This window comes from Amphiprion ocellaris, chromosome 15 (assembly GCF_022539595.1).
Source record: "Amphiprion ocellaris isolate individual 3 ecotype Okinawa chromosome 15, ASM2253959v1, whole genome shotgun sequence".
Lineage (NCBI taxonomy): Eukaryota > Metazoa > Chordata > Actinopteri > Pomacentridae > Amphiprion > Amphiprion ocellaris.
The window spans coordinates 34,721,264-34,739,623 of NC_072780.1; the positions used below are offsets into that span (position 1 = coordinate 34,721,264).

The 18,360-nt window shown below is 36.9% G+C and overlaps 1 protein-coding gene across 7 annotated transcripts in view; it reads left to right on the forward strand.

Moving 5' to 3' along the window:
* The window catches only part of ago4 (argonaute RISC component 4), a 49,657-nt gene that overhangs the window by 16,565 nt on the left and 14,732 nt on the right, over positions 1 to 18,360 (forward strand). For 2 of the 7 annotated variants that reach the window (XM_055018217.1, XM_055018221.1), the window contains exons 4-13: positions 1,230 to 1,411; positions 2,803 to 2,939; positions 7,027 to 7,161; positions 7,915 to 8,002; positions 10,204 to 10,351; positions 10,445 to 10,564; positions 11,291 to 11,452; positions 15,443 to 15,591; positions 17,692 to 17,876; positions 17,955 to 18,114. In XM_055018217.1, coding sequence (XP_054874192.1) covers positions 1,230 to 1,411; positions 2,803 to 2,939; positions 7,027 to 7,161; positions 7,915 to 8,002; positions 10,204 to 10,351; positions 10,445 to 10,564; positions 11,291 to 11,452; positions 15,443 to 15,591; positions 17,692 to 17,876; positions 17,955 to 18,114 — 1,466 coding nt within the window. The remainder of the gene's footprint in view (positions 1 to 1,229; positions 1,412 to 2,802; positions 2,940 to 7,026; positions 7,162 to 7,914; positions 8,003 to 10,203; positions 10,352 to 10,444; positions 10,565 to 11,290; positions 11,453 to 15,442; positions 15,592 to 17,691; positions 17,877 to 17,954; positions 18,115 to 18,360) is intronic. The other 5 variants (XM_055018220.1, XM_055018223.1, XM_055018218.1 and 2 more) reach the window with 3 other exon arrangements.

Consider the following 18,360-nt stretch of genomic DNA (forward strand, 5'->3'; position numbering starts at 1 on the left):
CAGGATCATCTAATAGACACTTGAAACTAGAATCCATCACACGGTATTGATGCTCAAAGTTGGTTATCAAGAAAATAAACAAAATACAGAGTTGGTGACAAAAAGCCTGACAGGGAGAAATGTTAAAGTAAATGATTTTGTGCCGTTTTGTCCTATATTTATCTATTTTTGTGGTGATTTATTTATTTTTTTGGTAGTTTTGAGGCTTTGTGGTGATTTTGCATCTTTCAGTGGAAATTTTGTGTGTTTTTGTACTGATTTTGCATTTGTTTATGATGATTTGGGCCTTTTAGAGGTAATTCTGCTTCTTTTAGTGGAGATTTTGTGTCTTTCTATGGTATAGTCATCTATTTTTGTGGTAATTTTAGCCCTTTCTATGGTGATTTTGTCTCTTTTTGTGGTAATTTTGTCTCCTTTTGTGTTTATTTTTTGTTTCTTTGTGGTAATTTTGGCCCTTTTTTGGCGATTTTGCCTGTTTCTGTGGTTAATTTCTCTTTTTGTGGTGATTTTCCAGCTCTTTTAGTAATTTTAGTTGCAGTTTTTACGAGAACTCAAATGTGTTTTTCATTCTTAAATGTCATTTAAGCCATTTTTTGGTTGGTCACAACTATTATGGACGAAAGGATCTTTTTTACCAACAGAAGAAACCAGGATCATCTGGAGACAGGATTCATTCCATGTGCTCAAACAATTTTCTAATACAGTCATCCTTTTTACATATTTTCTGTTAAAACTATAATCCATTACACGGTGTTGATGCTCAAAGCTGGTTATCAAGAAAATAAACAAAAAACAGATTTAGTGACAAAAACAAGCCTGACAGTGAGAATTGTTGAAGAAAATCAGGAATTTCACAGGAATTGTTCCTAAATGTGGCATCTTTTTGTCTGTTTTTTCTAGAAATTAGAAAGATTTGGGACCAAAATGCCAGAATAAGTTTAGATTAGAGGAGAAATACGTGTTTTAATGATGGTAAATACTAATATTTACATTCAGGTATGAGTGTTTTTCCTCCATAAACATGCTGCAGAGCGTTTTCTCTCCCTGCTTTTTATCTTCTTATTTCCACCTGTTGCCTCCTGATGAAATGTTGGGATGCTGACTCGTGTTTTAAAAGACGAACTGATTGGCTGGGGGTTTCTCTCTCCTGTCGCTCTGCTCTGGATATTTATTCCACCTGCTCTCTGATCGATGTCCTGACATCCTGCCGTCCCTCCGTCCGTCCTCAGGTGGACCTGGAGGTGACCCTACCTGGCGAGGGGAAGGACCAGACCTTCAAGGTGTCTCTGCAGTGGGTGTCTGTGGTCAGTCTTCAGATGCTGCTGGAGGCCTTGTCGGGTCACCTGAACGAGGTCCCAGAAGACTCTGTTCAGGCTCTGGATGTCATCACACGACACCTTCCCTCCATGAGGTAAAGAAAACACGTCTTCACACCTGTTTTCACACCTGTTTCCTCTCCGATACACCCTGATTTTATCATTTAATCAGATTAAACACTGCAGTTGGGTCAATTTTGGCTTTTTTTTTTTCATTGAGTTCCGTAGAATAAAGTGATGTAGATGAAATATCTGAATTTTAAGCTTAGATTTGGTTGATTTTTCATGTCTTCACACCTGTTTCTTCACCGTTAGTTGCCGCTTTTATTGTTTATTCATCTAACTTCATTTCCTGCTGTTCTGTTGAATCTAGTTCCACTAAATTGTTTATTTTTGGTGAATATTTGCACGAGACCCATGGAAAAAATGATTTTGATATCTCAACCTTAAGCTCAGATTTGGTTAATTTTTTCCATCTTTATGCCTGTTTCTTCACCATTAGTCCCCGCTTGTATCATTTATTTGTCATTAATTCGGATTAAACACTGCAGTCGATTCAATTTTGGCATTTTTTCAGATTTCTTGACTTTGTTTAAGGCATAATATCACACTAAACTTGTGTATTAATTCATGTTAAACAGTAATTGTGCATCTTTTTCCGTGCTCGGTCTTTTAGAGCTGTACCAGAAGGTTCATTTATAGCAGAAGTTCCACTAAACAGGCAGAAATGAAGAATTTATAGATTTATTCTTTCAAAAGTTCACAGCAAACTTTCAATTTGATGTAAAATCTGATTGTTTACGTAGTTTAATGTTTTGTTTAGCGTTTATTATGTTGCTTTTACTCATGGAAGGTTTAACTTGTGACATTATTAATTATGAGATGTGCTTATTATCTAATCTCATTTTGTGTTAATTTATGCTAACACAGGTAGCTTGTTTTTAATACATGAATGGTTAAGAGAGTGAGTTTTTATTAAATGTAAGATTCTTTTTAGTTCATTTTGACATTTTTAGCAAATATAAACTCAAAATGTGTGTGTTTGGGCGCTCGTATAGCTCAACACGTTAAAGGGGTGATCCATGTCCAGGACTGGTCCCTGATGCAGCGGCCCGGGTTTGATTCCCGCTCACGGCCCTTTGCTGCATGTCTTCCCCCAACTCTTCTCCCCTGTTTCCTGTCTCTCTCTCTCTCTCACTGTGCCTAAATAAAGCCGAAAAAAGGCCAAAAAAATAACTTTAAAAAAAAAAAGTGTGCCTTTAAGTGGCCCTGCGTGCTATACGTTCATGTTTTTTATGATTTTGTGCTTTTATTAATTCACTCAGCCTCAGAATAACGTGTTTTTTTTATATTTATCTGTTAAGTCCAGTTATTTTACAGATTAAACTGACTAATATGAATCCTAAACTGCCTGTTTTCATTAAAAATTAGTCTGTCTCATAAATCAAGTTTTTATTAAGTTAACATTGGTTTATCGTCCTCACAGGTACACTCCGGTGGGGCGTTCGTTTTTCTCACCTCCGGAGGGTTACTACCATCCTCTAGGCGGAGGCCGGGAGGTGTGGTTCGGGTTCCATCAGTCCGTCCGTCCGGCCATGTGGAACATGATGCTCAACATCGACGGTAAGAAACCCGATTAGAAGCTGCAACACGGCGATTATTTAAAGAGAAATATTATAGAAATATTATAAAATCAGTGTGGTTAAAGTAGAAGAATTCAGGGTTAAAATAAAATGAAACTTTCTCAGCCGGTGTTCCAACATTAAGAATAATATTCAGGTTTAAATGTCAGGTATTAATTAATACGACTAATTAGAAACTGTTCTATGTCCTGCTGAGAAAAATCATAAACTGGCTTCAGGTTTTTGTCTCATAAATCGTAATGATAATATTTAAAAAAATGTTTTAAAATTATTAAATATTCTACTAATTATTAATAAAAAGTTAATGGTTTTTATTGTAGTGGAGCTAAATTAACAGTATTTCAATAAAATGAAGTTGCATAAAATGAAAACACCCCCTTTAAATTAGAAGAAAAACATTATTTTTGAATATTTTTGTATTAATTTGTGGGTTTTACTAATTAGAGCTGCTTTATACACGGCTGTATGAAGTAATAACCTTAAATAATCTTAATTTAAACTTAAATATTACTTTGCGAATGGAGTCTCTTCCCTTTAAAATAATAAAAATTAAAAATAAAAAGTTTTCTGTATATATTTCTTGTAAAATTAGATGAAATTTTCCTGCATTTTGAAACTTTTTATTTTCTCCCAGAGAAGTTTTAGAGGAAAACTACCAGAACTGATGATTAAAATGCCATTTACATTTGTTTTGTGAGTTAGATTTTCGTTTTTTCTTCATTAAATCAACAAAATATTAAGAAAATGCAGACGCAGTGAAGGTACTGAGGTAGAAAACTGGATTTCCTAAAGTTTTATCTTCGTGACAATAAAATTAAAAACGTCTCCAGAGTTTGTGTTCGAGAAGACCGGGTTTCTATATTTAGGTTTAAAAAAGTCTAAATAATCTTCTTATTACTGCTAAATATTTAAAATAAATCCCTGAAACAACACGCCATTGCACATGCTGTCTCTTAGCTTTTTAAAATAAAAAATTTTCTGTCTGAAATCTTGGAAATTCATTAGAAATTTTCCTGCATTTTGGAACTTTTCCTTTTCTCCCAAAGAAGTTTTAGAGGAAAACTACAGAATTGATGATAAAAATGGCATTTACATTTGTTTTTTGGACAGTTTTGTGAATTAGGTTTTAATTTTTTCAGAAATAGCAGGAAAATGCAGACAGTGAAGGTAGTCGGGTAGAAAACTGGACTTCCTGAAGTTTTATCTGGATGACAGTGAAATAAAAGCGTCTCCAGAGTTTATTTGTGCTCCAGGAGAACAGGTTTCTATATTTAGGCTGGTTGTGTTTGGCTGCTGCTTCCATCTCCTCATATTTCTCCTCCTGTTGTCTGAAATATCGCTTCTGTCTGCTAATGTGAGTCTTGGCCGGACGGATGTGAACATGTGAGACCGACTTCATGATTCATTGATGGAACAACGTCTCAGACCGGAGCTTCTATCTAAAACACAGATAATACTGCAATAAAATACTGCTTTAGTACACGATCAAGGCATCAAAATACTGTTAAAGTGTCCCACGTTTCAGATTATATTATATTAATGTTGACTTCTAACTACTTTAAACCAATTAATAATCATACATGGTCATTTCATAGCTTGGATATGTGTGTTTTAGTAATAATCTAAGTCTGCAAAGGAAATAAAATTGCCCAATAAACACAGTAGAGTTAAATAAACATTATTTATGATTAATTGTATATGTATTTTATCTTTAATATGTGTTTTGTAATAATAATCTGAATCTACAAAGGAAATAAAACTGCCAAACTAATATAATAAAGTTAAATTAACAATACTTTCCTCTGAATTACAGTCAGGTTGAAGTTTAAAGGAGCATAAAATGAAAAAACTCAAGTAAAGTACCAGTACTTGACCCCATATTTTAATTTAATTTAATTTCAATAATATGAATCTGCAGAGTAACTAAAGCTGCCCAACAAACACGGTAGAGTTAAATACATTATTTGTGATATATTTTATATGAATTTTTATGTATTTTATATTAATAATCAGAATCTGCAAAGCAAATAAAGCTGCTAAATGAAAATAATAAAGTTAAATTTAAATTATTTTCCTCTGAAATACAGTCAGGTTGAAGTTTAAAGGAGCATAAAATTATAAAACCCAAATAAAAACACTTGACCCCACATTTAAATATTAATAAATATTTTACTAATTATTAATAGCAATTATATTAAATAATGTTAAACTAAAATATCCCTTTGCAAATGGACTCTCCATTTCTCCACTTCTCTTTAGAAACATAAAAAGTTTTCTGTCTGAAACCTTGGAACTTCAGTTGAAGTTTTCCTACATTTTGAAACTTTTAAGTAAATCAAGCTGAAAAATAGTGAAGTTAAATGTCCAATATTTGAAGCATGAAGTGGCCTAAAATGATAAAGTACCGAATGATCGCACTCGAATAAAGTCTGTGAAAATGTCCATGTTTACGTTCTACTACTGCATATTCCTGGTAGATTATTTTTAAAAATAAGTATATTTTCTGTCAGAAAACTTGTAAATTCAGTAGAAATGTTAAAGTTCAGGTCGTTCAGATCTGGGTTTGTCTTGCATTGTGATGTTTTTTGCAGTTTTCCTGAAGAATTTCAGCCACATTCAGATGAAAACTATTTAAATTGAGAATAAAAGGCCAGTTTTGGTTGTTGGGTTTTCATTTAATCAGAGTAAAACTACTAGAATTGATGATAAAAATGGAAATTAAGGTTTTATTGACATTCTTTTTAACTAGATGATATTTTTTCTTTATAAATCATCAGAAATTACAAGAAGATGCATATATTTGTGTCTAATACAGTACGTATTGTCACCCTCATTTAACAAAATAAAGATTTCCTACAAAATAACAGCAAAACTAGTCAAATATAAACATGGATTTTTCAATTTCTTGTGTTTTCTGCCTCATGTTTCTGCTCACAGTTTAAAAAAGTCTAGTCTTCTTCTTCTTCTTCTTCTTCTTCTTCTTCTTCTTCTTCTTCTTCTTATTATTATTATTAATAAATATTTATAATAAATCACCACTTTAAACTGAAACAAGACGCCTTTATATATTTTAGAACACAAATGCAGTCCCTTACTTTTAAAATAAAATCTATTTTCTGTTTGAAAACTGAAAATTTCAGTAGAAATGTTAAAATTCAGGTTGTTTATTCTTGCGTTATGACATTTTTTTTTTTTTTGCAATTTTCCTAAATAATTCCGAGGCAAACTATTAAAATTGACAATAAAAAGTCAGTTTTGGTTGTTGGGTTTCCATTTAATCAGAGGAAAACTACCAGAACTGATGATAAAAATGGAAATTAAGGGGGTTTTTTGACATTTTTTTAACTAGATGACATTTTTCTTTATTTACTCATCAGAAATGACAGGAAAATACATATATTTCTGTCTAATACAGTACGTATTGTCACCCTCATTAAACACAATAAAGATTTCCTGCAAAATAACAGCAAAACTAGTCAAGTATAAACATGGATTTTTAGGCTCAGAAGAGTGGGTTTCTAAATTTAGATTTCTTGTTTGTTTCTGCTCACAGTTGGTTTAAAAAAAGTCTAAACAATCTTCTTATTAATAAATATTTAGAATAAATCATTGAAACAAGACGCCTTAATATATTTTATACAGCAAATACAGTCCCTTACTTTAAAATAAATCTATTTTCTGTTTGAAAACTGAAAATTTCAGTAGAAATGTTAAAATTCAGGTTGTTTTTTCTTGTATTATGACATTTTTTTTTGCAGTTTTCCTCATGAATTCAGAGGAAGACTATTAAAATTGGCAAAAGGCCAGTTTTGGAAAAGACTAGTTGACATTTATGTTTACTAAATGTTTAGAAATAACAGGAAAATGAACATATTTCTGCCTGATATTGTTTAGACTGATGTTGTGTGTTGTCGTCCCCCTAAGGTCTGTTCTGAGCAGTAAATAGTTTTTATTTTACATATAAACGCTGCTATAATCTGAGGTTCTTACTGCCATGGTTTTTGTTTTTCCTGAATATTTTCTCTGCTGAATGAAACCCGACTAACGCCGGTGTCTGACCTCCACAGTGTCGGCCACGGCTTTCTACCGCGCTCAGCCCGTCATCGAGTTCATGTGTGAAGTTCTGGACATCCAGAACATCAACGAGCAGACCAAACCTCTGACCGACTCGCAGCGCGTCAAATTCACCAAGGAGATCAGAGGTGAGCAGATTAACAGACTCACACCACCTCAATGCCGAGGTTCCAGGTAGGTGTGGACCTGCAGGCATCCAGATGTTTGTTCTGCAGCCGTACAGAGAAGATAATGAAGCTACACCCACTCTGGATGCTTAACAGAGCTCCATACGCTCCACAGACTGTTAAAGCTGCTCCAGAAACACCTGATTTTAACCTGCAGGGAGCAACGATTGAGTTTCTGGAGATTCTACTGAAGAAAATTTGTCCATTTCTGTCTGTTTAGGTTTATTTCTACTGCTATAAATTGATATTCTGGTACAGTTATGCAATGCCACGCATGAAAAAGCTGTAAAATTCTACTTTTAACACATATAATCCTGCCAGTTTTGCAGAGAAACTTGAACCTAACCGTGCCGGTGAGATTCAAACCTGTGTTAATTCCAGACCTCCTGAACTAGAGTCGCGTTTGCATCTCAAATATTTGACTTAATGCAAAACCGCAGCTGTTAATGCAGCTTTGTTTATTCTCACATCTGTTATTGTTACGAGCACATAGAGCCTCTCTGCAGCAGGAGATCCTTCATCTCATGACGTTTCTCTACTTTCAGTTTGTTTAAACCGAGTTTAAAGGAAACTGCAGCTGGCTGACATGTCGTCATTTATCTTAAAACGGCAGTAAAACAATTCACCCTCCTACAGATAAAAACATCAACATACTAGCTGGTGGAGAAGCTTCCTGCTCTTTTTATTTTGTAATGCTCTTGTGTTTCTGAACAGGCCTGAAAGTTGAGGTCACACACTGCGGTCAGATGAAGAGGAAGTATCGTGTTTGCAACGTGACGCGTCGACCTGCCAGCCACCAAACGTAAGATCCTGCACCGTTTACCCTCATTTATAGTAAAAAGAAACACTGTTTATTCAGCTTTATGTACCAAAAACATAATAATGATCGACCTGCCAGCCACCAAACGTAAGATCCTGCACCGTTTACCCTCATTTATAGCAAGAAGAAACACTGTTTATTCAGCTTTATGTACCAAAAACATAACAAAACTATGTGAATACACAATTAATGCGACTAAAGTGGCAGCTCGGCTGATTATCAGAGCTGATGATTATAATTTATCTGATTGTCTGTATAGGTGTTATTAACAAATGCAAAAATGTATGCATAAGATCCACTTAAAGCTAATTAAATGTTTTATTTACCTCTCTGTCTGCAGTAGTAATGTCCCGCCCACTGCTCTGTCTGATTATTTTATTTATGTATTTTGTCATAATAATCTGAATCTGCCAAGGAAATAAAGCTGCCAAATAAGAATAGAGACGTTAAATTAACAATAATCCCTCTGAAATACATCCATCCATTATCTATACACCGCTTAATCCTCACTAGGGTCATGGGGGGCTGGAGTCTATCCCAGCTGACTCAGGTGAAGGCAGGGGACACCCTAGACAGGTCACCAGTCTGTCACAGGGCTACATACAGAGACAAACAATCACTCTCACATTCACACCTACGGGCAATTTAGAATGATCAATTAACCTCAGCATATTTTTGGACTGTGGGAGGAAGCCGGAGAACCCGGAGAGAACCCACGCATGCACAGGGAGAACATGCAAACTCCATGCAGAAAGATCCCGGGAAAGCCGGGACGCGAACCAGGGACCTTCTTGCTGCAAGGCGAAAGTGCTAACCACTACACCACTGTGCAGCCCTCCTCTGAAATACAGGCAGGTTGAAATAAAAAGGAGCATAAAATGAAAAAAACCCAAGCACATATATCAGTACTTGACCCAATATTATATTACATTAAATTAGATGCCTCATGAAAATAGTGAAGTAAAATTATCATTATTTTTGAGCGATTTATTTATGAGGTTATATTTATTTGAAGTACAGTCAGGTTGGAGCATAAAATGAAAACACCCAAGTAAAGCAGATGTCCTTCACGATTGGACTTAAAGTGTTTGACATCATTTCAGATTATTTTGCTTCATTATTGTGTTGTTTTTGCATCAATATTTCACCAATAGTACCGACTTCAAACACTGCTGGGTAGCTTAATGTGCCATAATACATAAATGTATAATAGTCTGCATGTATTTTATATTAATCATCTGAATCTACAAAGGAAATAAAGCTGCTAAATGTAATAGTGGCGTTAAATTACCAATATTTTTAATGATAATCCATCTTTCGAACTGTTATATATTTGTAGTAAAAATGTAAATCCACTTAAAACTAATGTTTTACTTGCCTCTCTGTCTGTAGTAGTAATGTCCCGCCCACTGCTCTGTCTGATTGGTTACACATCATGAGTGACAGCCAGTCAACAGTGAAAACATAAATAAGCTAAAGTTGAGGAAGCAGATGTTGTTGAAGTTGTAATAAACACCACAATCTTCCACAAACATGCTCAGTTTCTCCTGACAAGGTCAGAAAAGGTGTGAGCGCCACCAGAACTTATTCTGCTAAGCTAATGCTATTGCTAAGAGGTTAGCTGTTAGCCTGCAGGAGTAGCGTAGCTTCGTAGCATCTTAATAACGTCAAATTAACTTCAACTTGATCTGCAAAACCTGAACTAGAAGCACAAACATGAGCCGCTTTAACCCTGGTGTCGTCCTGCAGGTCAAATTGGCCCGTTTTAAAGTTTGAAAATGTGGGGAAAAAAAAAAAATTCACAGTGAAACTTCTGATGTCCACATTTTCAACATTTTTGGGAAATCTTTGAACATTTTTGGTGGAAAAAAAGAAATGTTAAAAATGTTTCTTAAGAACATTCACATAAAAATCAACCAAAATCCAGTGAAATTCACTGGAGAAAATATTAGAAGTTTTACTGATATATATGGAATCCCCTTAGATATTTTTCGGATTTTTTTGGAAGCCAATTTTTTTTTTACATAAAAAAAAAATAAAGACAATAAATACATTTCATGACACAATGTAAAACTTAAGTCCATCAGTGTGAGATAATAAATAAAAACAGTAAATGTATTAGTACTTAGTAGTTTTTATTTTGTGTTTCTGTTTTTCTAACGCGGACTTTTGTTTCTCCACAGCTTCCCGTTGCAGCTGGAGAACGGCCAGGCCATGGAGTGCACAGTAGCTCAGTATTTCAAGCAGAAGTACAACCTCCAGCTCAAATATCCACATTTACCCTGTCTGCAAGTGGGGCAGGAGCAGAAGCACACCTACCTTCCCCTGGAGGTGAGGAGGACGCCGTTTTAAACCAGAAAAGATGTTTTTAATGCCTCTAATGTGTCATTTATCCAGATTAATTAACAAAGCTCTGCTGTGCAGGTGTGTAACATCGTAGCCGGTCAGCGCTGCATCAAGAAGCTCACAGACAACCAGACGTCCACCATGATTAAAGCCACGGCTCGCTCAGCCCCCGACAGGCAGGAGGAGATCAGCCGACTGGTGGGTCCCCAAGAAACACCTCCAGACAGTCTGACGTTTTATTAGGCCATAAAACGACAGAAACGAGACACGGAACGACAGAAACGAGACACGAAACGACAGAAACGAGACACGAAACGACAGAAACGAGACACGAAACGACAGAAACGAGACACGAAACGACAGAAACGAGACACGGAACGACAGAAACGAGACACGGAACGACAGAAACGAGACAAAATGACAAGAAATAAAACGACAAATACGAGACAAAAAATGACAAAAATGAGACAAAATGACAAAAACGAGACACAAAACGACAGAAACGAGACACAAAACGACAGAAACGAGACACGGAACGACAGAAACGAGACACGGAACGACAGACGAGACACGGAACGACAGAAACGAGACACGGAACGACAGAAACGAGACACGAAACGACAGAAACGAGACACGGAACGACAGAAACAAGACAAAAAATGACAAAAACGAGACACAGAATGATCAAAGTTCCCATTTCTCTCTCCTCTGGGACCTTTAAAACATGAGGAGATGCTGCACGTTAACAGTGTTGTTGTTTACTTTCACGTCACTAAACCAGAAATTCACTATGAATGATAGAAAACTGCAAAATAGGACAATATAATGCTTCAATATTGTACTATTTCCATTGCTAGTGTTCAGTGGCGGTTGTAATTCCAGCCTCTGTGTTTTAGCTCCACTCTCCTGTGTGTCGACCCCCAGGTGAAAAGCAACAGCATGGTCGGGGGCCCGGACCCCTACCTGAAGGAGTTTGGCATCGTGGTGCACAACGACATGACGGAGGTGACCGGCCGAGTGCTGCCAGCGCCCATGCTGCAGTATGGGGGCCGGGTGAGTACCGACACAGGGAGGGACTGTGGCAGGGTGAGTACTGGGACGGGGCTTCTCTCTGGGGCCGCCGGGGCCACGGGGCGGGGGGGCATTAGGGCTGGATGGAGGGGTGTGGGGCGGCATTCCAGGTCACAGCAGATGGGAATTATTTATCAGATATAGATGTTAAGAGGTGAATAAATTCAACGTAAATGCATGAAAACCTGGAACCTGCCTCACGTTTAGTCCTGCGGTGCATCTCAGCAGTCTGTTATCTGATATTAACTCTGATTTAAAGTGTGTAAATGTTCTTCTGTTGGGAGATTTTCTCTTTTTGCACCCAGTTCTGTTAGTTTAACCCTCGTGTCGTCCTGCAGGTCAAAATTGACCCGGATTAAAGTTTGAAAATGTGGAAAAAAAAATATTTTCACAGTGAAGCTTCTGATGTCCACATTTTCAACATTTTTGGGAAATTTTTGAACATTTTTTGGTGGGGAAAAAAAGAAATGTTAAAAATATTTCTTTCAGAACATTCACAAAAAAATCAACCAAAATCCAGCAAATTTCGATGGATTTTGGTTGATTTTTATGTGAATGTTCTGAAAGAAAATATTAGAAGTTTTACTGATATATATGGAATCACTTTAGACATTTTTAGGATTTTTTTGGAAGATCTTTACTAATTTTTTGAAAATATTTACAAGAATTTTCTTGCCAAATTTGGGAGATTTTTTTAAAATAAAACTTTTAAGGGAAATTTTGAAGGAATTATTGGAATTTTCTTCCTGAAGGTTTTGCAAATTTTCAGAAATTTGGGGATTTTTTTTGCTGAATTTTTAGATTTTTTTCAGACAAGGAAACAATATTTTTTGGTGCCTGTAAATGAAGACAACAGGAGGGTTAAGAAATGAGATGAGAAGAAAGTTGACCGCTGAGATCCACCCGCTGAATTTCAAATCAGCCGTCTAGGAATCTACACCACCGTTCAAAAGTTTGGGGTCACCCAGGCAATTCCATAATAGCATGTATGTTTTATGCTATAAAAAAATTCGTGCAGATTGGAGACAGTCGAACAGAAATTTTTCTAAAAGTTTGACCCGCTAATCTCGCTAATACGAGAAAGAACATATGCATGACAAAAAATCAGTGGGATCTTTTTATTTCATTGTATTTGGTTTGGAACGTATTTGATCTATCAAGCTGAAATTTCTCATATCTTTATAAACATCTCTATTTTATGCCATAAAAATTCAAGCAAATCAGAGATGGTTGAGCAGAATTTTTTCTTAAAATTTGACCCACTAACCTGGGTTCATAGTACAAGATAAAGTTGCTCAAAGCGAGTCAACAAACAAAATCATATCTCTGAAAGTGTTTAATATATGAAGCTAAAGTTTCCCAAACATCTTTATAAATATTCAAACTTTATGCTCTAAAACTTTAATGAAAATCAGAGGCAGCTGAGCAGATTTTTTTCTCTAAACATTTGATCTGATCTCTTTATCGTTCACTCCTCTGTAGATCTGGAATCTCTGGTGCTTTTAGTTTGTTACAAGATCAAAAATCAGTTAAAGTTCTACCTGTTTGGGGCGTTGGAGGCTGATTTGGGGTTCAAGGATTGTGTGAATGGGGGAATAAATGGACTTGCTGTCAGCTGGAGGCCGATGAGACTGAGAATAAAGTCAGAATGAAAACACTTTGACTTTATCTCCCACCTGAAAATAAAAAGGTTGATGTATAAACTAGCAGGGCTCCCCTTCAGAGAGGTTCTGTTGGGATAAGATGATCCCTGTGGGGGTGTCAACACTTTCATGGGGATATTTTCTTTAAAGAAAAGCTCCAGTTTTCAGGTTTAACCCCTGAGCTGTACGTTGGTTCATAAACCTGAGATCTTATCACTGTAGATCAGACCTGGACAACGGCCTGCTGGGAAATGGAGTCTAATCGGCTTCCAATGAAACGCCTTAAATGCAGACTGGAAGCTTTTCCCTTTTCTGTGATCTGAATGAGCTCCACCTTCAGCTGCATGCTGCTGTTCCTGACATATAGTCCATCTGAGTGTTCATTAATACTGATGCTGTTTCTGACATACAGTCCATCTGAGTGTTAAGTAATACTGATGCTGTGTTCACATAGGAGATGGGAAAAGCTGCAGGCTGTTTCTGTCATGATGAATTTTACATGTACACTGCCGTTCAAAAGTTTAGGGTCAACCAGGCATAGTTAAATTTGTTCAAAATGAGTTAAAGCTGCTCTAAATGAGTTAAAGTTGTTCTAAATGAGTTGAAGTTGCTCTATATTAAGGTTGCTCTATATTAGTTAAAGTTGCTTTACATTAGCTTAAATGCTTTTAAAAACTGCTTTTTCAGAAATCAGGACATTTCTGAGTGACCCAAACTGTTGAGCGGTGGTGAATACACCAACAGAAACCTGTGTTATATATCTGCTGAAATCCTGATTGAATGAACTGTTTGGAGAACATCTTGTGAGGAGCAGAGGAAGCTCTGAACGTTTCCTGGCTCCACACTGAGGCTCTGGTTCTGGAGGATAAAGCTCTTAATGGAAAGGTCTCGTTAACTTAATTGAAAGTCGTTGCCATTTGGAATAGTTTTCACAACCTGGAGTGGAGCTGAAACATCCACCTTATGACGTCTGTTAGAGCAGAAACAGGGATGGTGTTTAATAGAACTGGAGCCTCATGAAACTGAACTAATGTTGGATTTGTTGTTCTGCCTCTATAAAACATGAACTAAGGCTCTGATTTCAATGTGTTAAACCAGATGTGGTGTTTTAATGTGTTTGGATGCCAGAGTAACAGACCAGATTAACCCTCCAGGCCAGTTTATACCTGTTAACACATGAGGATTAAGCATCTTAAACTCTGAATTAACATCTTAACCCTCCTGTTATCTTCACTTATGGGCACCCAAAAAAATATTCTTTCTCATTCTATTCTCCTTGTCTGAAAAAAATCCAAAACTTCTACAAAAAAATTCCCCAAATTTCTGAAAGTTTGCAAAACCTTCAGGTAGAAAATTGCAATAATTCCTTAAAAGTTTTATTTTTAAAAAAAATCCCCCAAATTTGGCAAGAAAATTCTTGCAATTTTTTTTCAAAAAATGAGTAAAAATCTTCACTGTGAAAATACATTTTTCTTCACATTTTCAAACTTTACAATGGGTCAGTTTTGACCTGCAGGACAACACAAGGGTTAAATACAATTAAAACCGTTCAAATCAAAGGAAAAACTGAATCACACACTAAGATAAAATTATGCTGTCAGCAAAAAATTATCAAAGATCAACGCTGGCTGCTGTTAATTTCTATTCTTACCGTTTAACTGATTTCAATGTAATATCTATGTGTTAAATTAACATTGGCTTGATTTGGGCTCCATAAACAAACCATCAGCATAATATGTCATAGTATATTTTGCCTAAAATCCATCCATTTAATGGGTCCGTGCAGAGTTTTACCTTCAAACTATGAACATTTCCAGAGTTACACTTCCTGTTTAGGCAACATTTAAAGTTTTTTTTGAATTTTGGAAAGGTTTGGGACACTTTCTGCAGTGTTTCTGTTGGATCTGAGCTAATTTAGAACAGCTTTAGAACAAGTTTTAAAGTCAATATACCACAAAAAGACATACAATCTCCACAAAAATGAAAAATCAGAGCCAAAAGGACCAAAAGTACCATAAAGAGACACAAAATCATCATAAAAAGGTGCAAAATTTCCACAAAAAGGGCTAAAACTTATACAAAATTATCCCACATCAACACAAAAATAGATGAATATGCCACAGAAAGACACACAATCTCCACAAAAATGAGAAATCACAAACAAAAGGGCCAAAACTACCACAGAGACAGCTGACTTAGGGTGAAGGTTCACCTGGACAGGTACCAGTCTATCACAGGTCCACCGGGGGGTTAATAATCTGGCCTGTTGCACCGGTAAACTGAAGCTGAATGGAAATGTGTGCTGCTGCTGTGGTATCTTGTGTACTGGCTGGTCCTACCGGGGGGTTGACTAAGAGCGTAGGGACTCTCTCCACAGAATAAAACCGTGGCCACGCCCAACCAGGGCGTCTGGGACATGAGGGGGAAGCAGTTCTACGCCGGCATCGAGATCAAGGTCTGGGCTGTGGCCTGCTTCGCCCCCCAGAAACAGTGTCGGGAGGATCTGCTCAAGTAAGTCTGGAGGCTTCTGAGCTCATTTTTCTCTACAGTCTGAAGCCTGAAACCTCTATGGAGACAGAACAACATGAAGAAGGAGAGAGCACCCAGAAATGTCTTGGAAAGTACAAATCCGACAGATTTTTCAGTTTATACGGCGTCTGTTGCCTCTAGTTGTAAATATATGGACACTGTGTTCTCCCTGTGTGATTGAAGACTGAAAACAGTTTAATTTTGGTCATTTTTAATTGAGATTTAGTTTAAATATCTAGATTATTTGATGTTTTTAACCAAAAACTCAGAACTGATTAGTTCCAGGATAGTTGGAATTCTGAAAATCCTGCTATTCTTCATGTTTTTCTGGTTTCTTGCAGTGAATAATAAGGAACTGATTGTATTTGTTTAGTTTTTTTTTTTTGTTGCTGTTTTCAGCTGTAAAACAGGAAAAGTTCTGTCTGATGAATTCTGTGTGGAGTCGGTTTGCAGCTTGAAGTAAAAATGCTATTTGCTAGCCTAGGAATTATAGTTACTAGGCTCGGAATGCCATTTATAAGCATGGGAATAGTAGCTGTTAGCCTGAGGATTCCAGTGACTAACTTTGGAATGCTAGCTGATAGCCTAGCGATGCTAGTTGTCCGACTAAGGAGATCATTTGCTAGCCTCGGAATTGTACGTGCTAGGCTAGGAATTCCAGTTGGCAGCCCAGGAAAGGATACTTGTTACCTTTGGAATGCTAGTGGTTAGCCTGGGAATGACAGTTATTACTCTCAGAATGCAGGCAGCTAGCTTGGGAGTGCTAGGGGTTAGCCTTGGAATGGTACTTGTTACCTTTGGAATGCTAGTGGCTAACCTGGTAATGCTAGGAGTTACCGTTGGAATGGTACTTGTTATCCTAGGAACACAGTTGGTTAGCTTGGAATACTAGGGATTAGCCTGGGAATGGTAGCAACTAGCTTAATAATGACAAATATTAGCATAGGAATGCTAGTTGTTGCTCCAGGAATGGTTAACCTTTTAAACTTTACATTTACTCTGATATCTGTTTGATTTCGGTGTAAATGTTTGATCAGATTGTGGTTTTTATGCCCAACGACTGGAAACTTCCTGAGAGGTTTTAACAGCGTCGTCCTGTGGATTGTGGAGATGTTAAATCCCAGTAAGAAGCAGCTTTTTAACCCTCGTGTCGTCCTGCGGGTCAAAATGATTCGTTTTAAACTGAAAATGTGGAAAAAAATACATTTTCACAGTGAAACTTCTGATGTCCACATTTTCAACATTTTTGGGAAATCTTTGAACATTTTTTGGTGGAAAAAGGGAATGTTAAAAATGTTTCTGAAGAACATTCACAAAAAAATCTGCGAATTTCGCTGGATTTTGGTTGATTTTTATGTGAATGTTCTTAAGGAAAATATTAGAAGTTTTACTGATATATATGTAATCACTTTAGATATTAAGATTTTTTGGAAGATTTTTACTAATTTTTTTGAAAATATTTACAAGAATTTTCTTGCCAAATTTGGGAGATTTTTTTTTAAAAATAAAACTTTTAAGGAAAACTTTTAAGGAATTATTGGAATTTTCTTCCTGAAGATTTTGCAAATTTTCGGAAATTTGGGGAATTTCTTTGCTGAACTTTTGGATTTTTTTCAGAGAAGGAAACAGTATTTTTTGGTGCTCGTAAATGAGGACAACAGGAGGGTTAACACTTCTTTTGTGTATTTTTCTTTTGTCTGGTGTAATATAAAGCTTCCTAAAAACATGTTCACACCCTGCAGATTGAGCTCATGTCATCATAGACAGCAAACAGGATTATTTTACTGGTATTAAAGGAGTAGCACCCAGCAGGAAGTGAATCATAAACAGAATTATTTTACTGGTTTTAAAGGAGTAGCACCCAGCAGGAAGTGAATCATAAACAGAATTATTTTACTGGTTTTAAAGGAGTAGCACCCAGCAGGAAGTGAGTTTTTATGGACCACTGACGTCCACTTATCCGGATATAAACTCAGCAGGCTGTGGTTTTATTTCCTTCTGAGTGTCCGATGAGGGAAACATCTCATTCTGCTGCTAACAGCCTCATAAAAGTTTGGATTTCTGGTGATGTTCCTCCAACAGGAGCTTCACAGATCAGCTGAGGAAGATCTCCAAGGACGCTGGGATGCCGATCCAGGGCCAGCCGTGTTTCTGTAAATACGCCCAGGGAGCCGACAGCGTGGAGCCCATGTTCAAGCACCTGAAGATGTCCTACGTGGGTCTGCAGCTGATCGTCGTCATCCTGCCTGGAAAAACCCCCGTTTACGGTGAGAAGCTCAGACTCTGGAGCAGCTTCAGAGCAGAAATGACGGTTAGATTTTGAGCTAAACTGGTCTCCTCCACAGCTGAGGTGAAGCGGGTCGGAGATACGCTGCTTGGCATGGCCACCCAGTGCGTCCAGGTGAAGAACGTGGTGAAGACGTCGCCTCAGACGCTCTCCAACCTCTGCCTGAAGATCAACGCCAAGCTGGGAGGCATCAACAACGTCCTGGTTCCTCACCAGAGGTCAGTGGAGGGAACGTATCCAACAGAACGCTTCAAAAACGTCTATTTCCTGTCAGCAGACTCTGGTTAGACGGCAAACAATGAAGTTTGTAATTAGACAAACAATAAGTCTGTCAAGCTACTAATAGTTAACATGATAACTTTATTTATAGAGCACGTTTTCTAAACAGAATTTATTACATCAGTGGAAAAAGGAAAAGATTTTCAAAATAAATCAACACCAGATAAAATAATAAAAGGAGAAAA